This window comes from Palaemon carinicauda, chromosome 1, assembly GCF_036898095.1.
Source record: "Palaemon carinicauda isolate YSFRI2023 chromosome 1, ASM3689809v2, whole genome shotgun sequence".
NCBI lineage: Eukaryota > Metazoa > Arthropoda > Malacostraca > Decapoda > Palaemonidae > Palaemon > Palaemon carinicauda.
Window position 1 is genome coordinate 119,694,171 of NC_090725.1, and position 27,051 is coordinate 119,721,221.

Below are 27,051 nucleotides of genomic sequence, written 5' to 3' on the forward strand. Positions count from 1 at the left end.
CATTGGGGTAGGGTGTTGGGCTTGCCCAGCTGATGTTCTGGTGAGCATCTATTCTGATGAAACTGGAACTGAAACCCGACATCTTTAACCTTTAACAACTCCTTTTGTGATAGCTCAGAAATCCATTTAATTTTCTGTTCAGAGTAATATTTCAGGTCTAACCTCATCATCATCAGCTGTAACTAGTACATTGTAGGACAAAGGCCTCATACATGTCCTTCCATTCTTGTTTGTTTATGGTCTTTCTGTGTCAGTCTATACTCGCATATTGTCTTAGTTCGTCAATCCCCATCATCTTTTGTTATTTTCCCTGCTTCTTTTGCAATCTTTAGAGACTCATTCTGTTATTCTCAGTATCGATCTATTGTCTGTCATTCTCATTATATGTCCTGCCCATGTTCATTTCTTTTTCTTACATGCTAGAATATTCTCTACTTTAGTTTTTTCTCGTATCAGTGTTGCTCTTTTTCTGTCTCTTAGTATTATTCCCATCATTATTCTTTCCCTAGCTCTTTGAGTTGTAACTAGCTTGTGTTCTAAGACTTTAGTAAGGCTCCAAGTTTCTGATGCATATGTTAATATTGGTAGGACCATCTGATTTAATACTTTTTAGAGGAAGGGGTGTTTTACTTTCATAATCTCATTTTGTTTACCATAAACTCTCAATCCCATGCTCTAGAAATCGTTAATGAATACACGTACATTGGACAGACAGTAAGATTTTCCGCATGAAATGAGACTGAAATTAAAAGAAGGATAAGTCTAACCTACCCTGTTTCAAATCTTAACCTAACTAAGTGGTAACTAGTGGTTTTAATTAACTTATCAGTAAAGCCGGGTGATTCATGATATCTATCAGGTACGAGTTCTTGTCGCAGAGCCTCAAATTCTGTATTTACCTTCAACAGCAATAACATTGATCTCCCACATATCTAGCCAAGCTTTTAGACACTGAGATGGCAGCCTGGATTCTTATATCGCTTCTCTCAATAACTTAAGTCCTCCCCAAACCTCTGCTTATCTCTTATGTGCCAAAATGTCAGCCTAGATATACTGTATTCGTACTCCTCTCGTGAAATGAGAGCTGTTTACTTATTATCATTCCTTTCTGGCCACAATGGGAATGGTTCACAGATCTGTGGCCCCTGTTGTCAGAGTATCCTGGAAATTTGCTCTGCAAAGGCAGTCTGTTCAAATAATCTATATCAAAGGTGATTCATCTGTTACAATTTTAGAATTGATACAGGGTCTTTTAATCTCTAAACTAAAAGGATTTGACAACAGCAATTGAAATATGCGAAATGAATATAAAAAGAAAATGACACTAAAACACATGTTTATTCACAAACTAATTTACAAAGAAAATTAATGCTGCTTCTTCTTTACCTTCGGCGACAAAGTAAATCAATCAAAAATATTAATAAATAGGGGGAACAGTCAGGAAAGTAGATATAAAGTAGTGAATGGAATGTTGAGTTTTCTTCAGCTGCTGAGATAATACTGATACGTTCAGGTGAAACTGGCAAGATGACTTCGGACTCAAAGACGGCGCAGAAGGGATGGCATCAAGATGAGACGACAAATGTCTTCTCCCAGAATTTTGTGATAATGTTAAAGTAAAGTCAGGCTGCAGTCAGTGTTAAATGATTTTCATCCAAAGCAGAGAGGGCTGATTGCTTCAATTCGTCTCTTCATCTTGGTCACGACAAGATTTTGACGATAGGTATTTGTCATCTGAATGGAAGGTTGGAATCTGGCTTTATGTGACTTCTGGTCTTCTTATCTTGTCCTTATCTCATCAGGACATAGTTCCTCTCTTGTCCTATCTCTTCTGGAAGCTTATATACTCTGTAAGGGTGAAGCTAAGTACGAGGGCCAGTTGTCATTTCTATATAAGTAGTTTTTATATTTTGCATCTTGATTAAAAACACCCACTTCGGTCATGCCATAGAACCTTCTAGAAAAAATTCCTGATGCAGTCTGGACCTGATGTTGTGCCATAACAAAAGATTGGCAAGTCATGACGCGTGATGACGTTTTCAATAAACAGGGATTTTGTTCGAGGCTCAAAATGCTGATTACAGTAATTATGGTACCTTTGTCCAAACGCTAGATAATTTCCTTCTCGCTGCAGCCACTTTATCGAGGCTTGGTTTGTCCCTAAAATGCTGACAACAGTGGTTAAGGTGACAACATCTTTGACCAAACACTAGCTGAATTTTTTTCTTGTTGCATAATACGTTCTTTCAGTATTGTTGCATCTACCCATGACATCATCCATGCCACATCTGACCACATGGAGACTGTCTACCTTATCCTCAGAAAACACGGGTTTTTGAAGCCATCTGAACTGTATATTATAGGGTCTAAAGGACAACTTACTGATATTCCATATCAAAGACAATGGAATGTTCTTTTTTATTGGTGCAAAGCTAAGATTCTGTCAATAATTAGTTCTAGTCGGGATATTTTTTAATTTTTACTCTGGCTTTTTTGTACAGTATAAATCTTTCATTTTCAGCCATTAAGGGATATAAATCCATACTTAATTCTGTGCTTAAGTATCATGGATTAGATCTGTCTGTTTCAGGTATTACTGTGATTGTATCTAGATCATTAAGCATTGAAAGGCCTCCAGTTGTAAAGTAATTTTCCAAAATTTGAATGTGGTTTACAGTATTTAAAAGATTCAAATTTTGATCGATTGGAAATCTTTCTCTGAAAGATCTCAGGGCTAAAAACAATTTCCTGTTGGTATTAACTTCAGCTGAGCACATAAGTAGACTACAAGTGTCGTCTGTCAATTAACCTTTGGGGAACACAAGATGATTTTGTTTCTTTTGTCTTCCTTTAGAGTAAAAAATGGTTTCAGGTCTTCAGAGTTTGCCTCAATTTTTTCACATTACTTCTCGGAAAGTATTTGAGTAGAAAACCGGTTTCTTTGTCCAGTAAGAACCGTTCAGTGCTATTTGGGTAAAAATTCAAGTATTCGAGGTAGTGTCCCTAATATGTAATCTAGACCAGGATAGTAAATCTTAACCATGATATATTGCTTTTGATTAAGTTTATCATATCTCTTTCCATAATTGGCATCCCGCTTCTAGCAGAGTGTGGGAATCAGCAATACTGTATGAACATCAGGGTAGGTTCATAGAAAAAACAGAATTTTGTTAATAAAATCTCTTATTTCTATACTTGCCTAATATTCATATACATGCCCACCCTCCTGCCCCCATGGCCTTTTAGTATCAAGATGATAGGGACTACGAAACTGAAGAGACAAAGATGGACTGGCGAGTCAGTTACCACTTTATATTATTATCATTATTACTAGCTAAACTATAATTTTTTTATTACCCCCCCACCAGGAGATTATATTTTTGAGTTGGTTTATTTATTTATTTATTTGCCTGTGTGTGTGCCTGTGGACAGAATTACGTTAAAACTACAGTAATACCTTGAGATACGAATTTAATTCATTCCATGACTGCCGAAGTATGTAAAAAAAATTGTATCTCCAATAGTTATTCCCATTTGAATTAAAAGAAAAAGAATTAATCTGTTCCAAGGGTGAGAGATTTACCCAAAACATGCTAAAAATATGCTCAAATTACGCTCAACAATCACTAAAGAAAGATAAATACTGTACAACAGAAATAACATGGAAATTGATATATAATAATAAATGTTGATAAAAACAATAAAGAAATAGAGTTGTACTCACCACCTAGGCGAGTGCTAGCGTATGTGATTCATCAAGGAGGGAGGGAGGGAGAGAAGCAAAGCTACCACACGCACACACACACACACGATATGGTAGCTGTAGAAGCGGCAAGATAAACTCAATTAAAACGTTGTATGAGCATACTGAATGCTTAATATTTAAGGCCTTCATTTTTTAAGAATGAATAGTAAAAAACAATAAGTTGTACTCACCACCTAGGCGAGCACTAGCAGCATACGGGATGCATACCAGGAGGAGGGAGGGAGAGAAGCAAAGCTACCAGGACACACACATACGATATGGTAGCTGTAGAAAGTGGCAAGATTATACACAATTAAAACTGTTGAATGAACTTACTAATTGCTTAATATATAAGTCTTCATGTAACAGAAAGGATGAATAAAAATGAAAATAAAGAGTAAAATTGTAATCAATTTACCACGGAGCCAGGGATGAGCGGCTAACGAAAGTGAGCTAGGAGGAGGAGGAGTCAGGGAGAGAGGGCTGAGATAGCATAGCCCAGCCTACAATACACATACACACACACACACACACACAAACACACAATTTTTTTTTTCTTGCTTTGCGTTTTGTATTTTTATTTTATTTTTGGCTTTTCCTTTTGTATTGTTTTTTTTTTTTTTTTTTGCTTTTCGTTTTTAAATTTTTTTGGGCTTTTCGTTTTGTAATTTTTTTTTTTCTTTTTTTCTGCATAGGCTAATCACTTCCAGTATCACTTTTGGCCCTTTTTGCCTTCTCACCTTCAACACTTGGACTGTGTGGTCATTTTATAAGAAAGCGATCGAGAGAGGTCTGCTTTTTTTAGGATGTTTCTGAAGTGTGTTAGGCATTTATTATTGTAATAGGCACTCACTCTCCCTGTTTGCAATTTCTCAAGGTGTCTTTTTTTCAACAAAATCATATACTTTTTGCCACATGCAAAGGATCTCATAAATTTCCCTTGAAGTTAGCTCCTTCTCTTCCTTGACCTCCTCCTCCCTGCTGATAGCTCCTTCTCTTCCTTGACCTCCTCCTCCCTGCTGATAGCTCCTTCTCTTCCTTGACCTCCTCCTCCCTGCTGAGTTCCTGCATCACCTCCATGTGGGAATTCTCCTGTAACTTCTTCATCTTCTCCGTTGTGAGTTCTTCAGCATGTTCTTCAACCAGCCTCACAACATCTGCCTCATCTATCTCCAGCCCCATGCAACAACCAATAGAAACAATTTTCTCTTCAACAGGTGGTTCTGGTGTTTGATCAAACACCCTCAAAGTTGTACTCGGCAACAACACTTGGCCATAGCTTTTCCCAAGCTGAGTTCAAGGTTCTCCTGGTAACAGCTTACCAGGAAAGATAGATCAATTTAAGTCAGATTACGACATAATGATCTTTCCAAAAATCTCTCAAAGTGAGGTTAGTGTTTTCAGTAACCTCAAAACACTGTTAGAATACATGCTTTGTGTAGTGTTTCTTGAAATTTGATATCACTTGTTGGCCCATAGGCTGAAGGATAGATGTTGTGTTGGCTGGCAGATACAGCACTTAAGTAAAGTTATATTCATCCAAGATGTCATCCTCAAGACCTGGAGGATGACCTGGAGCATTGTCCAACAGAAGGAGACATTTAAGTGGGAGACCATTTTCTGTTAGATATTTCTTAACAGCAGAACCAAAGGTTAGGTTTATCCACTAGATGAAGAACTGCTGTGCTACCCAGGCCTTACTATTATCATGCCACATGACCTGTAGATTTTCTTTCAACACCATATGGGCTTTAAAGGCCCTGGGATTCTCGGCTTCACCTTACAATCACTGGTAGCGTTAGTGCAAAGGGAGAGAGCAAGCCTATCCTTCATAGGCTTATGTCCGGGAAGCTTCTTTTCCTCAGCGGTGATATAGGTTCTCCTTGGCATTTTTTCCAAAAAAGCCCTGTCTCCTCACAATTAAATACATGTTGAGGTATGTAGGCTTCCTGGGTAACAAGAGAATTAAAACGTTGAATAAATTCTTCAGCAGCCTTCACATCTGCACTTGCTGCTTTGCCATGCCTAACGACTAAGTGGATGCCACTTCGTTTTTTTGAAATTTTCAAACCAGCCACGGCTGGCTTTAAGCTCATCTCCAGTGCCTTGCGATGACTCACCTCCCTCCTCAGCTGCATCCTTTTTAAGGTCATTGAAGATGGCAACAGCCTTTTCAGAAATTATAGTTTCTGTAAGCGAGTCACCAGCCAGTTCCTTTTTCTTGATCCATATCAAAAGTAGGCGCTCCATCTCATTATGCAAATCAGAACGCAACTTTGACATATTAGTTACGCCTTTAGAAGGCTGCACCTTCTTTATTGCGTCCTTTTGTTTGAGAATGGTGGATATGGTGGACGCATTGTGGCCATATTCAGTGGCCAAATCACAGATTCTCACATCTTTCATGCTTTCCTATTATCTCATGCTTATTTCCATTGAGATGATTGTCTCAGGTGTTTTCTTATCCCTATCCTCATCCTTAGACTTAGGACCCATGGTTCACACAATAAATGTTAATAAATGTCAATAAAATGAAGGAAAACACACGAGAATCGTAAACTACACGTTTTCCATACGACGACAACAAACACACTGGGAGAGAGAAATCCAGATAACCTCGGGTGCCGAGTGAGCGTTCGGATCGAATCGGGTAGCCGAACGAATACTCTACCGCTTAACGATGGCTTTGCGCGATTTTTGAAATCGTATCTCAAAAAAATTGTCACGTTTTAGACCGTAAATATAGATACAATGTACTGTATTGTCGTATTTGAAAAAATTGTATCTTATTGCATTCGTATCTCAAGGTACTACTGTACTTGACAGATTTTGATGAAATTTTCACCATAGACAGATCCAATTAAATTTTGGAAATGATCCAGATCTGGATTCTAGTTTATTTATTTGTCTGTGTGTCTGTTTGTGGACAGGATTACGTCTGAACTATTTGACAGATTTTGACAAAATTTACACCACAGATAGATCTTAGGTCATGGACGACCCCATTGAATTCTGGATATGATCCGGACCCAGATTCAAATGCTATCTAGTTTATTTATTTTCTTGTGTGTCTATCTGTGGATAGGCTTATGCCAAAACTCCTCGACGGATTTTGACAAAATTTTCACCAGTTAGATCTTAGGTTATAGACAACCCCATTAAATTTCAAAGATGATCCAGATTAGCTTTTTTGCCATTTTGAAGATGGCATCAAAACGAGGTGACAGATTTCTACGATATTTCCACCACAGATAGATCTTAGACCATAGACAACTCCATTAACTTTTGGAGATGATGATGTTCCTGATCTGGAGTCTGGTTTACAGTATTTGTTTTGTCTTTGTCTGTCTGTCTCTGGGCAGGATTTCATCAAAATTACTCGACGTATTTTAAAATAATTTTCATCATAGATAGATCTTAGGTCAGGGAACACCTCATTAAATTTTAGAGATGATCCGGATCCAAATTTGCATTTTTTCGCTGTTTTTAAGGGTAACGTCAAAACAAATTGACAGAATTTGACAAAATTTCCACCAAAATAGATCTTATATTATGGACGTGTTCATTAACATTTGGAGATGATCTGGTACCGGATCTGTAGTATAAAAATAATGGGTCAGGAACACTTCTATGAGAAACACCAGGTATTACATTCATATACTGTACTCACTATGGTACACATGAACAAAGTCTCTTTGCAATCTGTTACTTAAAGATTCAATAATGATGCCAATAAAAGACCTACCTACTCCCAACTGTTTGAGTTCATTGGTGAAACTGAATAGACAAGGAGAACCTGGTGCATCTGTTACCATTTACCACTAGAATGTCCCTTCCTTTACTAAGGGCATGTGTTCAATAAAGGGAAAGAAAATGGAAAAATGTTAGAAGTGTTTAAAACTTTATGGGTAAATGTTGATTAAACTGAGCCTATGGAAAAGAAGCAATTTGAACATCAGACGAGTATAGGAATAAGAAATTTGATCATTAATTTTTTTTTTTTTCGAAGAAAAATCTTGTACTGTACAGTATAATGTATAAAATAATTATTTTGATTAAAAATTTGTTTGATACTATAAAATTCTAGGGATTGCAGGTGAAAAAATTTGTACTATACTCATCACAATGAAAAACAGTCAATATGGGAGGGCACCTGATTTTAACGGATTCCCTGACTGGTGTCACATATGCCTTCTTTCTCCAGCCCTGCTCTACCTCCTTACTCTTTGCCTCTGTCTTTCTTTCTCTCTCATTTTCTATATACTGTAAATTGGTGTATTTCCAAAATTATATCAGAAATTATTGTAAATTTTGTTCCACACTACCATTGAGGTAAAATTTAAGGCTTATTTTCTGTATAAAGGTTTCCCCTTATCCTAACCAGACCACATGAGCAGGAGCCTTCCCATGCACATGTACCAGATGTTGCTGCTACACACACGTACTATGAATGTATATTCTCAATGAATTAAGGAAAGGGAAGGTTTCCTGCCAGGTGAGTTTAGTGTGTGATGGTCTATAGGAGCTGGGGTTGGTGTGCTGTGGGGAGGAAGGCACAAGGATAGGGAGCAAGAGCAGATTAAGAGAAGTAGCAGTGGAGGCAAAAGCCTAGGCTGATGGGAAAGGGATAAAATATATATATATGTTAAAAAAAAAAGTTTATTATGAAAAGAAAACATGAGTCGCGTAAGTGATCAGTTGGAGTTTCGTGAAGTGTGAGGTGGATGATGGGGTTTTGTGTGTGTGTGTGTGGGGGGGGGGGGGGGGGGCAGAGGCATAAGCAGTGTGACATCATGAATAAAAAGTGTAATAATGAAGGAAAGGGAATTGTGATCATATTTAGTTAAGAGTAATATGGATATATGAGCAACAAAGGTGGTAGAAAGAATAAGCAGATAGAATTGGTAATAAATAGGAGGAGAATAAGAGAGACAGACCGACAGACAGAGAGTAAAGGGGAGGGGTTGGAGAGCAAGCCAATTATCTTTGGAAATGTGGCATTAGTGGGGGAATCTATTTCAAACCAAGTGCCCTACCTTCTCATTCAGTATGTGATGTGTTGAGTATAGTTTCTTTACAGCACAACTTTAACAATACTGTATTCTAAGAATAAACAAGTTATTATAAACTTGGATGGAATAGATGTACAGAATATTGGCAAAAGGACATACAACATTGCAGTTGTACTTCTCATTCTGGTGTAAAATGTTTACTTGCTTACATTTTATGTAATGTATGAACTGCAGAAGTTGATGTACAATGTATTTTTTCAGGCTTGCCGCAAATAACGAACAGTTTCTCACCAAAGTTTTGGGAATCCGAGATCCAAAGCATCGCTCAAAAATTACTATCAAGGCAATGGATGTTGTCTTGTTTGGTCCCCCTAAAGGTTAGTTTTTCGTTGTTACTAATTTTTTTTTTCTTTATACTTGTCGCTGTGATAGTTGTAGATTATACAGTAATAGCTTACTGTTTAGTGCTCTGGTCCTCATAAAAATCAGAAAAGTAATAGTACAGAAAACATTTTTGTATAAGGTGAAATAATAGGTTATTGAAAAGGTTAACTGTTTTTTAAGGTTTTTACTATTTACATTTTATTACTTTATATGTGTATTTGTGGGAGCTCTATTTAGTTATGTACTTGGTTACATTTATAATACTGTGTTATTTAATTAATCGACCTACTACTATAATACTTATTTTATTTAAAGACAGCCTAATTGTCAAATAAACAAATGCTGTAAAAAAATGGAACATGGAAAATTAAATATTATACTTTGTATCTAGATAATTTGTTAGTTTAAATGCCTGCTTCACAGATGGAAAAATTTTGATTTTTTCACTAGATAAAAATTTATTTAAAGATTTTCCATTCTCTGCTCTGAAAATCTCAGTGAAATATTTATTCTTATATTTTGTTTCTTAGGTACAGTACTTGATATTAACGTACGGTCCTTTTGATCAGCCCTGTTTTAAAAAAAATGTTTTTATAAACTGATGTTACGTCCCTTTAGCTTACAACAGAGTTATCAGAGAAACACTTTATTGCATAAATGAAGGTCAAATGAAATGAACTGTGATGAATAAATTATTTTCTTAGAGTTTCTGTACCGTCAGAATACTTACATAACTCCATCTGAGTTGGTTAAATAGTTAGAAAATTTTTAGTCTTATATTTTCATCTATATTTTGAAGGAATAGAAAAATGAAATAGAAGTTAAAAATTGAATTTTGACATGGGGTTTCAGTTAGTGTTAAGTAGAGGCTCGCTGACTTTTTCTATGAACCTCCACTGATATGCTTATTGCTTCTCTCTACAAGGTCGGTTTTATCAATGTTTGCCCAAAAGCTAAATCAATAGACTCATGCCTCTAGTAAAGTAGTTAATGGCAATAACCAATGGCTGGGGCAATCCCTACTGCCTTTGTTTTCAGTTTCTACGGCGTGGTCATCTTGTGGTCGTCCAGATTATTCAGATTTAGCCTTTTTAGTGTTTTTAGAGATGTCTTCTACATGTGATTACTGAGAAGATTGTGAGCCACGTATTTGTGTCTTGTGTCAGAGACAGTATAGTATCGGGATTTAGATAACCAATGAGAGGAATGTGAATGCCTTATTCCTCATAAGGAAAAATATGTTAATATTGGTCCTGATGAAATTAAAAGTTCAAAGCACAAAAGGACACTTGCTTTTAGTTCAGTGGATAAATTCAGAAAAACTAGGCTAGTTGATTATAGCTGGTATTATGACATGCCAGTACTGAACTTCATTACAGCACTTAATGAGTCTAGTTGATTGTGACAAGTTCCTAAACTTCTTCAGCTGCTTCTGTGATACCTAAGAAGGTCAGTGAGTTTTTGATCTGAACTAATCTTCCCTATTTGTAGACATAACCTGACTTCTCAATTTTGGGTTTAGAGGTTCTAGTGTTCCATTTAGTAAGGGTTGGCAGACATTTTGCTGTGTCTCTTTGGAGGATATTGGAACTGAAACCAGACACTTTTACTTTTATGTTAAGTATTTCAAATTTTGCTTATCATTATATCAGAGGTTGACTATCATTATTCACATATTGAAGAACATTATCAAGATGATGTTGAAGAATACATTATGTATTAGAAGCTGACTCATAAATCCCAATACTATAAAAGGAATGGTATGAAACAGCCTAAGAGGAGACAAAGATGCACGAGACGGAATATACAAAACGCTTGTCATCAACTTTTTTTTTTCCTTTCATATTTTCAGAAATACTACTGTCCTACATCTTAGGATAATGTTTTTCATTTGTTGGTTTTGTGTATTTGAGAGAGAGATCATGTCATGTTTCAGATTTTATGGTACATTTATATGATATACTTTAAAGATACAGAGAGGATGTTCCTGGGATATGAATCACATATTATTTCAAATCACATACTATTTCATGATTCTTGGAGAGTTTGTTTGATTATAAGAATAATTGGTGTTTCTTGGTAATGTCTGTTTATCGGGATAGAAAAATATGTTTTTATTTTACTGTATGAAATCAAGTTTTGTACTGTATATGGGAGAGAGTGAGAGATTCTTGCATACATTAGTAATTCATGATTAAATGATAAAAAGAAAATATGGTACTGCTGTGTAGTTACCATTGCTTTGTTCTTTGTTGTATATTGATAAAAGTCATCCGAGTTGACCTCTTCTGTTAAGACACAAGTTTAGTCTGTATTAAACATTGAAAAAAAAACAGGTACTATATGAATGAAAGAAAACGACATTAATTTTATTAAAAGAAAACGAGAAATTAATACATAAAGGTCTTTGAGTTACGGCATTCTTGAGTTACGATTCCAGTTTTGAATGGGCTCCCATAAGGTACAGTACTTAAGAAATCCTTGTAACTCAATTTCGAGCAACGATGTTTGGTGCATTGATACGATGAACTACTTGCTGATGCAGAACAACTAACACTGTAGAGTAGTGCATTACGTGTTACTTTAGCATTAGTTTGCCATCTTTGTTTATGAGATAAATTCAGGATTTCGGTGCTTCTCTTTACCTCTGCCAACGAAGTTGGAAGGAGGTTATGTTTTAATATTTGATATTTAATATTACTAGCTAAGCTACAACCCTAGTTGGAAAAGCAAGATACTATAAGCCCAAGGGTTCCAACAGGGAAAAGTAGCCCAGTGAGGAAAGGAAACAAGGAAAAATAAAATATTTTAAGAACACCACTAACAAGAAAATAAATATTTCCTATATAAACTATAAAAACTTTAACAAAACAAGAGGAAGAGAAATAAGACAGAATAATGTGCCTGAGTGTACCCTCAAGCAAGAGAACTCAAACTCAAGAGAGTGGAAGACCATGGTACAGAGGCTATGGCACTACCCAAAACTAGAGAACAATGGTTTGATTTTGGAGTGTCCTTCTCCTAGAAGAGCTGCTTACCATAGCTAAAGAGTCTCTTCTGCCCTTACTAAGAGAAGAGTAGCCACTGAACAATTACAGTGCAGTAGTTAACCCCTTGGATGAAGAGGAATTGTTTGGTAATGTCAGTGTTGTCAGGTACATGAGGACAGAGGAGAATTTGTAAGGAATAGGCCAGACTATTCGGTGTATGTGTAGGCAAAGGAAAAATGAACCGTCACCAGAGAGAAGGGTGCAATGTAGTACTGTCTGGCCAGTCAAAGGACCCCATAACTCTTTAGTGGTAGTATCTCAACGGGTGGCTGGTGTGTGTGTGTGTGTTTGTTTGTCAAGAGCTTCCTGGCCACAATTTTGAAACTTGCAGGATTTAACTTATGTAAAAAGCTGGAAATGATTAAATTTTATAAGGTCAAGGTCACGGTCAAGCAAAATGTCCAATTCACGTAATCAGCTATAAGTTTGGGCATCGTTGACACAGACTTCAATCTTGGTTCATATTTAAGTGTAAGAAAATCCATGCCAATTGATACATGTTAAGGTCACGGTTGAGTCCAAGGTCAAGGTCAAGCAAAAGGTTTCATTCTGGTCATCAACCATACGGCCACAATTTTAATCATAAAGTAATGAAACTTGCAGGGATTTTAAACTGTTATGTAAAGAGCTGTTCAGGTCGAAGGTCAAGGTCAAGTCCGAGGTCAAGCAAAAGGTCAAATTCTGGTCATCAACCATACGGCTACAATATTAATCATAAAGTAATGAAACTTGCAGGGATTTTAAACTTATGTAAAGAGCTAGAAAGAATTAATTGATTCTGGGAAAGGCACATTGGTTTCGAGAAATAAGCTGCCGTGGCAAAAAGTAATCTAATTTTACATATAAATGTACATCCATACTTGTAAATGTAAGTACATCCCGGCTCTTTATTAGTGAATGTGGTTTGCTCCAAGACAGCATAAAATAGAAAGATTTTGTAAGGTTGAATATCAAATTAAGTTATGAAAATTATATTGCAATAGTATGAGATAAACTTAATTGTTAAATTTACCAACATTCATATTCAATATCTTAGTTTACATTGCGTATGTAGAAGGCTGTAGATTATCAGCTGATTCGTCTGTTGTTATTGTTCAATACGTATTTTGATAAGAAACTGGTCTAGAGTTTGTTGAACAGTGTTCTTTTTTTTCAAGGCTTATGTGATAGGGAGCAAAATTATGTCAACAATACTCTTTTACCTATCTGCGAGTATAATCGTAATAATGTCGTGACCTTTAAAACAGCCGACAACAAAACCAAAATAAAGACAATCTGTAATTGCCGTTGTTAGAATACACCTTGAATTGTTAATAGAAAAGTACAAAAATTATTAAACAAAGTTCAGATAATATCGAAAACCAGGATTATTTTAGACATCTTTACGTTCATATACGTTATGCTGTAGGCTAAAGCTACAGATCAGCTGACGAAATCGGATGGCCTCTTAATCTGTACCTACGATCTACAGTATTACCATTATTTCTTATGGAGAAATTATGTTCCATTAACACAATTTCTGTTAACACGACCTCTCCAGGAACATAACCCTCGTTTTGCGGAGTAGAGTTACAAATTTTCTTCTGTCCAAGTAGATGTAATTTCTTATTAAAAGTTTGGTCATAGAGGCTCACAAAGCATCAGATGAAAGTCTTAATGAAAGACTTTTAAGGTCCGTGATCATGACATTAGAATTAGAGCTATATCTCCTAATTTTTGTCAAAATCTTCTTTTGGAAAGTTTTTTGCAGCAGGGCAATGACGTTACCATGCTTGTATTTGTTAAACATTATCTTGAATTCTGGTTTGCATCTGATTGCTAGGCTTTACTTCTTTTAATGGCTGCTGGTGATGTGGACTAAACATTTTCGGGTTCAATTACGTAGTATACCTGTATATTTTTCTTAGAAACAATCTAGAGTCCCTTCTTCTAAAATATATTTTGAAGTGTTTTCTTTTTCAATATATTAGGCTTTAGATGAATTTAAATATATTGATTATTTTTATTATTTTAAAACTATAAATGACCTATCTCTTTCTTTCACTGGAAACTCATCTCCACTGGATATATATATATACAGTCAGCGCGGGTCGGTCTGTCCGGGCAGCATCCGCCGTGCATTCATTTTGGTCCCCCCCCATATCTACACTAATACACAATATAAATCAATAAAAATTTAATTGAACACTCACCAATATCCCTGCTACTTGTCTATAGGGTAGCCTTTCCTCTTCTTGACCTCCAAAAGTCGTCGAGGAACACTATCGGCGAGGTTTTGTAGTATTTCGGCAGGTATTTCCGCCCACACCTTATGGAGCGCCGCCTCGAGAAGTGTCACGTTTGTCGTCGCTTCTTTACGAAGGCGGGCTTTAACTATCGCCCAAAGGTTCTCAATGGGCGAAATATCAGGACTTTGACCTGGCCAATCAGGAATATAGTTCACTTCTCTATTTTCCAGCCACTTTTTCACTTTTTTAGCCGTATGGCAAGGGGCACCGTCCTGCTGAAAAATTTCAGCTCCTGTAGCTGCAAAACAATCCGCTAAATTGTCTTTCAAAATGCTCAAATAGCATTAACCGTTATGCCTTTAGGCAAAACAACAAGGCTTGGGGCACCACCGTAGGCAAATGAACCCCAGACCATAAGCGATGCTGGGTGCTTAACTGTCTTGGCCGTGAGATTAGGCTTAAGAGGATCTGACCCCTTTTGCCTCCACACTTTTTTCCCGGTCGTCTCACTCACACAGAAGGTCGCTTCGTCACTCCACTAGACACTTCGCCACTGCTCCAAGGTCCAATCCTTGTATGTCTTGGCAAAAGCAACCCTCCTCTTCCTTTGTTTCAAAGTTAAAGCGGGCTTCTTTCTCGCGATCACTCTCTCGTAGTCGAGGCGCTTCGACAGGTTTTCCTGAATCGTACGAACACTGACGTCGCTCAACAATTTAGGGTTCTGTTCTTTCAGTTGCTTAGCCGTTAATGTTGGATTTTCTTCTAGGCTTCGCTTTAAAATAACTAAAGTACGATCAGGAATCTTCTGGGGGGGGGGAACCAGCCTGGGAGTGAGAAGGGATCTCGGCGCTACCCCCTGCCTTGTACTTGGCCACCAAGCGCCTCACTGTCCTCTCGTTCACGCCAGTATTCTTCACTATTTCTTTCGTTTGCAGACCTAAATTATGACAGGTTATCACTCTAACAATGTCATCGTGACTTGTACGGGGTCTAGGCATCACTGGGGGGGGGGGGGGGGGGGTTTGATAGACAAAAATGCCACGCGAACTCACAAAAGAACGATTGCAACTCGGCCCTCTCAACCTGACACAACCTCACTCCACGACTACAGGAAACACACTGGCTAGCTTCCACCTACGCAGATATGTAGATGTCAACTTGTATAAAAAGATGCCAATTAGTCAATTTGTCCCAGTCGATTTTTTCCCCGATTAACCCCATGCCTCCGATTTACGCGGAACGCTGTGTCCGGCCCACTACCCGGACAGACCGATCCGCGCTGACTGTATATATATATATATATATATATATATATATATATATATATATATATATATATATATATATATATATATATGTATATATATATATATATATATATATATATATATATGTATGTATGTATGTATGTATGTATGTATGTATGTATGTGTTTGAGTGTCACCAGCCTCCTCCAGGTCCTGCCCAGTGACTCATGTTATTGAGATTATAGGGAATAGTATTTATTTCTAGACTGAAGATAAAGGTGTATGGCTTGCCCCAGCCATTTATTATTGCCATTAACTGCTAGAAATTCTCATTATTTTATTAGAGACTTAAGTCTATGGGAAGGAAAGAAAACTGGAAATTTTTTAGTTTTAGGGGTAAGCATTGATAAAACTGAGCTTTCAAAGATACGCAATATTAACATCAGGAGAGTATAGATATAATAAATTTTATTATTAATATTCCTCTTGGTAAGGGTAGAAGGGACTCTTTAGCTATGGTAAGCAGCTCTTCTAGGAGAAGGACACTCCAAAATCAAACCACTGTTCTCTAGTCTTGGGTAGTGCCATAGCCTCTGTACCATGGCCTTTCACTGTCTTGGGTTAGAGTTCTCTTGCTTGAGGGTACACTCGAGCACACTCTCCTATCTTATTTCTCTTCCTCTTGTTTTGTTAAAGTTTTTATAGTTTATACAGGAGATATTTATTGTTGTTACTCTTCTTAGAATATTTTATTTTCCTTTTTTCCTTTCCGCACTGAGCTATTTTCCCTGTTGGAGCCCCTGGGCTTATAGCATACTGCTTTTCCAACTAGGGTTGTAGCTTAGTAAGTAATAATAATAATAATAAGTACAGCATATGCTAGCTTGTATTTTAGGTATATTGATTTAAACAGTAGTTGGGCTTAATTTATTTTGCTGGAAGTCAAATTTTTTATATACTTTACTTTATTAGTCAAGGATTTCAGAATTAGGTAAAATGTATTTTGAATGTAAGGGCCAACAGTTTTCAGACTTAATCTTGACCTTATTTTCTGTCTTCTTTAATGCAGTAAAACTATTTGATCATGTGTAGTTCTTTCACATGTGGTATCAGGAATAACAAAATGATAAAGGGAGCATTTACCTTAGCCATTGTATTTTAGGTTTTAAGTCAAAAGTAAGCTTTCTTTTGTTTCACAAAGGAATGTGTTTAATCTTTATGGGATAAAACTGACACAATTTGTCTTTGGTTAAATCCTAACTGATTCAGACAGTTTGATCCAGGTCAGATTAAAATGGTAGAGTCGTCATCATGATGGATAGACTTGCAGATGCATGGCTACATTTACAGTGCAGCTTACTTACTTACGGGTATGACTTATAGAAGTATTTTTGGAATTGTAAAATGTTCGTCGGAATGCAGTAATAGTGTTTTTAATGCTTTGCTGATGTACTGGAATGTAATTTGTCCATACAACAAGTTAATCTTAGAAAAACTCCAAAGTTGGAGGTTATGGCATGATTGTATCATATGTTAATGTAGTTTACAGATTATCCTTTTCATATTGTATTAATGGATTTTGTGTCACATGTTGAAGATATCATACTATTTTCCAATAATATTAAGATAATGAAATGTAGTGTTCATGTTTCTTCAAGAAATAGTGGTCTCCTAAGAAAAGACCTTTTCATCATCATAATCATAAATTTTCAGGAAGTTAATGATTTTTTTATTTTAGCTATAGTCCATTATATATAAAATAGTTTTCAATCTCATTCTTCACAGATGACTCAATAGTAGCTCTGTCATTTTCATTGTTTGAAAATACTGATGAGTAGCCTCTAATTGTTTAATACCATAACCTTATTCAAGCTCTAATTAGTATACTTAATGCCAGTAGCTTTTGTGCTAATTTAAGGAGCCTTTGTTTTCTGAATTACCTCATTTATTTGTCTTACACCAGTGATTATTCAACAATGCTCTAAAACATGTACCATTAGGATTCTATGGTGTTGGATTTGCTTTCTTTTGTAACATGGAAAGGACCATTTGGATACAGCATCAGGGGAATGTGCCAATGAAATGTGTTTTGGGGGGTATATACGAGATTGTGTCTTTAGAGATGCCCCGAATCAGTGTTTAATAGTTACAGATTTTTCATGACTAGCATGTACGAGAAGAGCTAATGATAAATGGGCATACTATTAAAGAGGTATTTTGCTACCTTAGCAGCTGAGTGGATTGTATCACAGGGAATCAAGTGGACATAAATAGAGAGAGTAACAATAGGAATGAAGTGTACTAAGCATTATTATTCATGTGTAAACAAAGAAAAATGCTGACACATTTATAAAATCCATTTTTCTTATAGTTGCAAAATAAAATAAGGATTCTTTAAAGGTGACAACAAACTGCTTAAATTCATAGTTAGAGTAAACATGGAAGCATGGAGCTGAATGATAAAAACATAGTATTCATGGAATGGAATACAGAGGGAAAATTTAACACATGCTATTAGGATCTATTAAAATGCATCCGAATAGATCTACAAAATTTTCTTGTACAATAGATCAAATACCTTTCCATGAATTGTTTGAAACTGATGTAGTTGAACTTTTTCGTATCCTTCCTTGCTCTTGTTTACATTAGATGAAATTGAGGATAGGCTAGGCTAATCGGCAGCTACATTGATTAATACATCAAGCATAGATATTCCCACAAATGACTACATGGCTTTTAAGATATTTTTTTATGAATACATAGTAGTTTTCTCAGAATAATGTATTAACAATAACAAATTGATTCAGATCATAACTTTATTTCTGTTAAGAAAAGCATCAACATAAAAGAGATGTAGAATGGAGTACAATGTTACAGTATTATACTGTGAAAATTAGGCACAATCGTTCTACTGTGTTACTTACTACCTAATTCTGATGTGCTGCAATCCTCATGTGCAAAGATGGAATATAGTGAAGGTACTCTTATTTGTTAGAATACAGTATTCAAAATTTTTAGTTGATGAAATAATTAATGATATGCATTTAAGTATGATGAAAGAAAAGCTAGAAATGCAATTAAAGAATATTATACAGATTCTTTCTCAATTAGAAAATGTATATAGGTTACAGATGTAAAGAGAAAGGGACAAAGTACAAGGCCAAAAACGCCTTCATTGAACTCGCCCTAACCCTCCAACAGAATCACAACACAGTTGACTTCCTTTACATACTGTAGATAGTTGGAAAAATTAGAGAAATAGTCAAAGCAGATATGTTGATGGATCTAAGATGGGTGAAACGGTGCATACGATTACCTATCCATTATGCCTACTTTTATGGCCAATGGCCAGTATTTTCAGATGAACTGTTACCACCTGAAAAGAGAAAATTAAATATTTACTCACAAAGCAAGTACAGTAGAACCTTGTGATAATAGACTAATGTGGGGAAGGGATGCCATTATTGCCATTTGTCTGTTACTGTATATCAAAAATATGTTTCCGAAGCATAAGATCAACGAAAATCATACCTAATTGTAAACACAACTACTATATTTGCCCAACACCTGGAGTAATATCAAAATGAGTTGCTGAAATTAACACACTTGGATGCATAATTAGGGAATGCAAATTAAATGAAACTCATGTAAACAAAGATAATTGCAAGCATGGTCCGAATCAAAACAAACAGATTGAAGTACAGCACTGGAAAATACTAGTGAGCAATCTCTGAATTACTTTTTCTTTACCATGGATTACAGTCAAATAAAATCAAGTAATTGTATACAAGACTACTATATATGTAAATGAGTGTGCAAATAATTGTAAGTCCCATGTATTTATACGTACAAGACGACCTTTAGATAAGAAAAGGTAAAAAATTAAGGTAAATTTTAATTAATTTATCTGTCGTACAAGATAATTACTAAATTACAAAACCATCTATCTATAGGCTAGAATTTGGTTATGTAAAGATCATGTTATTATGAATGCTGTTTTACTTACTTTAACCTTAGAGATTCAAAATAAATAAAATAAATCCGTTTCTATATCATGTTTATCCAACGGTGAAACGAGAAACCATTGTTTTTTTTATGTTTCATCGCCAATCACAGTAAATAAAATAACAAATGAAAGAATGTATTTACTGTACACATCCAATTGATAAATAATAATAATAATAGCTTTTATTAAACTGTATGGAAACTGTGGTAGTCTATAACACATTGGTAAATCTGAAAAAGTTTGCAAACTATATTAAGAATACTCTTTGTTATTATTCTGTGCGCATATCCTTGATAGTGGTAGCATTAAATCATCTAACACTGTTTACATTTTCTGAGATGGGCTCACATAGAAAAAAAATTTGTTTATTGATACTGTGTAGAATTTCGGTTCGTGGGTAGGATAAACTACTTGCTGATGCAAAGAGTAACTAATGCTTTGGAGTACAGTAGTGGGTTAAACATCACTTTAGCATTAGCTTGCCATCTTTGTTTACGATATGAATTAGGGATTTTTACAATGCTATTTTTTTGGATATTTTGTGCCTGTGCTGTGCATCATTTCTGGAAAGTGTAAGGGAGACTTCTGATGGCTATGTGCAGACCAACCACAGGAATAAATGTAAGGAATTTTATATGTATTACTTATTGTCTACTAGTACTGCATAAGTGTAGGTACACTACTATGTAGAGTACCAGCAATTGTAAGTATGTAGTATTGTAATTTGTGAATGGTAAGGGATTGCTTTCTCTCTTTTTTAAACTAGATTGTACATATACATTATGTTTGTATACATGTACATACAGTACAGTATGTTATGAGTATAAAATAAAACTCATTACAAAAATCAACTTACACCATGGCATAGAAATGGATCCCCGTCGTAACTGAAGGACCTCCTTTATCTAACTTGAAAATCTTGTTCCAATTTAGATTTAGATGCAATTAAAAATGTGTCATGTTAAGGCTCCCTTATGAACGAAGTTATCCACAGATGTCATGGTTCATAAAAGTGTCTCCAAATTAGAAATGACAGAAACTTTGTCCTTTGAAATTTTATTAATAGAAGGAAAGGGAGATTTTTTCCCCATGGAAAAACCATAAAAATAATGAATTTTAACATCATCAAAGAAAGAATCTTTTGAGTGGGCAGCAGAAGAGACTTTCACTGACCAGAAGACACCCCAACTTCTCTACAAACCTGAGCAACTGTACATGTTGAATCTGCATCCTTTCCAACAGATGTCAAAAATAGCCAGTTACCAGGTTTAACATAACTCTTAGCCTTTGTAAATGGAGGCCTTTAGTCTGGTGAACACTTGAGTGCCATGTGAGAAGAAAAGACCGGAACTTCCATTTGTAAACTTTCGAACCTTTGACAAAATGAAGGAATTCATCAAATTCAGATGGGGAAGTATGTACAGTACAGTATAGGAAAATATGCATGTCAGGTCTATAGAAAAGATCCAGTCTCCTTTTTTTATTACCTCCAGATTCATTGAGGGTTTTTCCCTGGAAAACTTTGTGAGAATTGTAAACTTTTGAGATTTAAGTTATCCAGAACTGGTTTCTAACGCCCTTCCCCCCCCCAGCACTTTTGAGACAAGAATAATTTGTAAAAACCGTAGAGAAATGTTTTAAAACCTCTAATATCACATCTTTTACTGAAAATTTGTAAACCTCTAGATTAGAATTTAATACTTTTGTTGAAACTTTATCAATAGCCTGAGTACTTGTTAAATTTGAATAACCTTTATTTTACCCTTCGTTTATCAGTATATGATACCGGACTAAATTAGATATACCAGAAACCATGCATTGTGAATCTGACATGCATTTCATATTAACCAGAATTACTAATTAAATGTTTTCATATCAAAAGATGATGATAATTATTTGAAACTACCTCATTTAGGTAAACAGATAAATAAATGAATAATTTTTTAAAGTTAAAAGTTTAAATTAGCATTAGAAGACTCCCCAAAAGTGCAGGAGAGTAAAAGAGTTTAAAAAAGGTTCACATTTTTCAATGAACAAATAAGAAAGGAAAAATGCTTTTTTAAAAAGTCAATATAAGCTGGGCAGGTCGTGTCTAACAATAGAATGGTCCTGCCAGGTGTTGCTCAGGAAAATTAAGTTGCGCGGATAGTGTCTAAAAATAGAATAACCCTGCCAGGTGTTGCTCAGGACTGTGTGAAAGGGTTCAGTGAGAGTAAAGATACAGGAAAGAAATATCCACACAGTTTTATGCAGTAAATTTGTCTATACAAAATCTGCATTAAATAAAATTGTTACTTAATAGATATTGGAGATGTTGAAAAAAAACGAAATAAGGATACAGTAATAAGGAATAATAAAGGGAATAAGGATAATACGCAATAAGAAAGGATGTAAGTAATAAACTTATACTAAAATGAAAGATAAAGATGTGTGAATTACAGAAACGAAAAGGAAGCAGAAAAGGGAGAATAGAAGATGAAATGTAAAACGATAATGTACTGAATGTGGACGAGAAGTCTTATTCTTTACATTTCAATTATTCAAAATAAAATTCTTGTAATTTATTATACAGGAGGGAATCAAATATTATTAAAGGGACTTGATAAGTTGAAATTCTTCTTTCCTACCTTTATCCTTATGTTAAAGTGTCAGTTGCCTGCTTTGCCCTCTTTAATGCCCTCTATCAAAGGCATCCTCTTCTACCAAATCTCTTCTTTTCAGATAATCCTTCACCTTATTTCGCCATCTAATTCTATGCCTCTCTCTTGATATTCCTTCCCTAACAGGTTCCTCCTAAGCCCTCCTTATTCCCTCCCCACTGTCCATCCTCAAAATGTGCCCATACCATCTCAGTTGTGACACACTTTACATCTCTGTAGTATTTATTATGCCTGCCATTCTTCGTAGTTCATAACTTTTTAAACTTTCAAGCAGTGATATTCCCATAATAGACCTCAGCATTTTCATCTCCATTCTCTCAAGCTTTGCTTCCTCTTTTTGACTTAGAGCCCACCTTTCCAATCCATACATTAACACTAGTCTTATTACTATGCTATAGATATTTTGAATTTCAGCTTGATTGCCATTTTCCTATCACATACCATTCCTGCTATCACTAAACTTACCTCGGCTGGTTTTGTTCTATTTTCATCTTCAGCCTCACATCTTCCCTCCTGACTTATAGTAGATCCCAAGTATCTAAATGCCCCTGCCTTCCTTCATTCTCACTATAGCCTCAGTTTTATCCACATTTACTTTCAAGCCACCCCTGTCCAAAGACTCCTGACACTCTACAACTCTTTTTTTTTGTAAGTCTCTCATTTTCAGCGGTAATCACCAAATCATAAGCTGAAATTAAATAAAAACGATGAAAGGAAGGAAAATAAATGGAAGGAATAATAGAGGAAAATCATATTAAAATAGAAATTAAACATAACTAAATTATATATCACATTAAACTTGTTACATAATTGAATACAGTATTTAAATTTCAAGAATTTGGAGTTTTGAAGAAAATAGAATGAAATTTAGTCGTTTATTCAGTGTTATAGATGGTTTGGTTTATTAAGAAAAAGATGTAAAATAGGAGATTATACAGAACTGTATTGTACAATTACTTTAATAAAACCTGTAGTACAGTTGGTGGATTATGGGAAAGCAATGTGGTGTGGTATTTGTTTTGTTAGTCGACTGCATTTACACAGTGTTAGTTGGTTAGGAAAGCTATGAGTTTACTGAACCTAAGGCATCAATATTACACAGTTTTTTATCTTTGCAGTAGTTTCTGTTACCTGACCCTTACGAAAATCGAGGGGTGACTGTATTACAGGTATGAGATAAATAAACCAAAATTTGCCTGAATTTTTAACCTCATCTTATATGCAGAAATATACAGTATTTACATTTATTTACACATCCATTTATAAATATAGTTGTCTTTTATACTGTACTGTATATTGTTTTAATATTTTGTATGATTTTAATTGTTGGGAAAGAAGTAGTATCAGTTCTGTGATTGCCTTCTAGAGTTTTTCAGTATTGTATTCAGTTTGTTTTGATATGGTCTAAGCTTGGAGTTTCATGCAATGTCCATTCTTTAATTATGTCATTCAAGGTTGAAAAACAAGTTAAACTCGGCTGCTCGTTTTGATAATACCCCAGGTGTTGTGCACATACAATTTGGTATAATTTTGCTTAATTTTCTACTTCGGGAAATATGTTTTTTATATAATGGACCATCTGTTATAACTTACACCTTCTTCTTTCCCACTGTTATCCCTACATTAAGGGGTCGGTTGCCAGATGCGCCCTCTCCAGTGCCTTCTATCAAAGGCATTCTCTTCCACCAAACCTCTTTTCTCCAAATCAGCCTTCACCCTATCTCACCATCTAATTCTCTGCCTCCCTCTTGATCTTTCCCCACTAACAGGTTCTTCAATATGCCTCCTCACTCCCTCCCTACCATCCATTCACAACACATGCCCACACCTTCTTAGACTTGACACTCTTATCACATCTGTAATGTTTGCCATGCCTGCCCTTCTTATTTCATAATTTTCCAGTCTTTCAAGCAGTGATATTCCCGTAATCCACCTCAGCATTCTCATCTCTGTTCCCTCAATTTGCTTCCTTTTTCATCTTAAAGCCCACATTTCTGATCCATACATTAACACTAGTCTTATTACTATGGCATAGTTTATGACTTTTAGCTCTACTGGAATTTTCATACCACTTACATTTCCTGCTACTTCCCTAGCATAACAAGCAAAAAATCTTCCGAATGACAACTCATATCTCGGAAAACTTGTGCATCAATTCATTCGTAGGTCAAGGTGTTACTGTATACTGTAATGCCTCACAACACAAAATCAAATTGTTCTTGAGTGGCTTTCGTAAAGTGATTTTTTCGTGTTGTGAGTCACATTTCACATGCAAATTGCCTAATTCATTCCAAACCCTACAAAACACATAAAATCTCATAATAAAGCTACAGTATAACCACAGTGAAATACTGTACTGTACTGCCATATATATTTGAATCATTCATTATACCTAAACTAAATATTAATACCTGTAAATTAAGTATTTATTACAACATAATGTAATAATAAATGGAAAATAATACAATACATACAGTACAATACTGTACATATACTAAATATAAAGTTCCATGTGTACTGTACTATTATAGTTACCCATATTATAGACCACAGCTACGTTATCTGTTGTCTGAACTCATTTTCTTCAACTCTGTGATGGGTGACTATTTTATTCTCAGTCTGGCTGGCAAATCTCTTTTCTTAAAGTGAAAAATTTTTCGTAAAGTAAGTCTTAAAAATATTCGCATCTCGTTTCGCAGCTTGAAAATTTTGTGAGCAGAGTCTTTCGTGAAGAGAGGTATGACTGTATATATTATATACCGGAGCTTTTAAATCAATACTTCTCCATTCATCATCTCTTACTTCATGCTTCATAGTCTTCAGCCATGTAGGCTTGGGTCTTCCAACTCTTCTATTACCTTGTGGAGTGCAATTGAAAGTTTGGTGAACTAATCTCTTGGGGAGTGCAAAGAGCATGCCCAAACCATCTCCATCTACCCTTCACCATGACCTCATCCACATATGGCACTCGAATAATCTCTCTTATAGTATCAGTTCTAATCCTGTGCTTCCATTCAACTCCCAATATTCATTGGGGGCTTTGTTCTCAAATCTACAAAATCTGTTGGATATTGTTTCATTGTTATATCATGACTTATGTCCATACAGTAACACCGATCTCACAAAACTGATATATAGTCTGATTTTTATATGTAATTTCAGGCGATTTGATTTCCAAATTTTACTTAACCTAGCCATTGTCTGATTTGCTTTTTTCAATCTTTCATTAAAGTGAAAAATCTTAAGATCATGTATTAGAGATCTTAGTTCCTAAATATTTAAATGATTCCAATTCATTAATCCTTCCAATGATATTTCATCTTCCATTACATATTCCATTCTCATCCTCTCTGCCTTTCTTCTATTTATTTTGAGCCTAACCTCTTGTGAATTTCATGCATTCTGGTAAGCAAGCTTTGCAAGTCCTGTGGTGTTATGCTAATAAGGACAGCATCATCAGCATACTCCAGGTTAGCTAATTTCCTGTTACCAGTTATTTGAAGGGGCTAAGGTTCGATCCCAGTATGAGGTAGAAATTCATTTCTATTTGAGGATGATATTTTCTTGATTTTCATCCATATTGACTCATTAGAGGTAATTTGAACTAAAACCTATCAATTCTTTCACCTGTTAGGTTGAGAGGTCAGGGAAAATTTGCTGGTATGAATGAGAGGTCAGGGAAAATTTGCTGGTATGAATGAGAGGTCAGGGAAAATTTGCTGGTATGAATGAGAGGTCAGGGAAAATTCGCTAGCATGAATGAGATAGACATCTCACCAGGGGAATTCTGAAATGCAGTTAGCACTTAGGTTCCGACTTCTTTTAGAAACTCTGGTGGGATGATTGGTAGCAACCTTGCCTTTCATTTGAAGAGGCTAGGCTTCGATCCCAGTATGAGGTAGAAATCTATTTCTTTTTGAACATGATATTGTGTTGATTTTCATCCATATTGACTCATTAGGGGTAATTTGAATTAAAATCTATCAACTGTGTTGTCACCTGGCGGGCCAGGAAGTCGGGGAAAATTGGCTAGTATGAGATTGACGTCTCACCAGGTAAATCCTGAAATGCAATTAGCACTTAGGTTCCAACTTCTTTTAGAACCTTTGGTGGCATGATTGGTAGAGACCTTGCCTTTCATTTGAAGGGTCTAGTGTTCGTTCTCAATATGAGGTAGAAATTTATTTTTATTTGAGTACGAAAATGTGTTTTTATCCATATATATATATATATATATATATATATATATATATATATATATATATATATACATATATATATATATATATATATATATATATATATATATATATATATATATATATATATATACACTGTGTATATATATATATATATATATATATATATATATATATATATATATATATATATATATATATATATATATATATATAAATTAAATTTCCACTTTTCAAGTGCTAGTTATATGCATTTACAGTTTCTGATACTGTAACCATGATTAAGCTCGATTTGAGTTTTTGTCACATAGGCAACTGTTTGGTGTATTTTTTAGTGGAGTACAATATAGCAGTAGTATTGTACTGTATATTGTAACTATCAATAAGTAGTTTTTATGTTGAATGTCCTACCATTAAATAGGGGAATGAGTAAACACTTGATAAATGTACCACAACATTAATGTTATAGAAGAGAATCAAAAAATTGTATTAGAGAGTAAGATATGTGTGATGTTAGTTT

At 35.2% G+C, this 27,051-nt stretch overlaps 1 protein-coding gene across 16 annotated transcripts in view; it reads left to right on the forward strand.

Annotated features, from left to right (window-relative positions):
* The window catches only part of Stim (stromal interaction molecule), a 376,699-nt gene that overhangs the window by 189,687 nt on the left and 159,961 nt on the right, over positions 1-27,051 (forward strand). For all 16 annotated transcript variants that reach the window (XM_068384428.1, XM_068384493.1, XM_068384551.1 and 13 more), the window contains one exon: positions 9,019-9,134. In XM_068384428.1, coding sequence (XP_068240529.1) covers positions 9,019-9,134 — 116 coding nt within the window. The remainder of the gene's footprint in view (positions 1-9,018; positions 9,135-27,051) is intronic.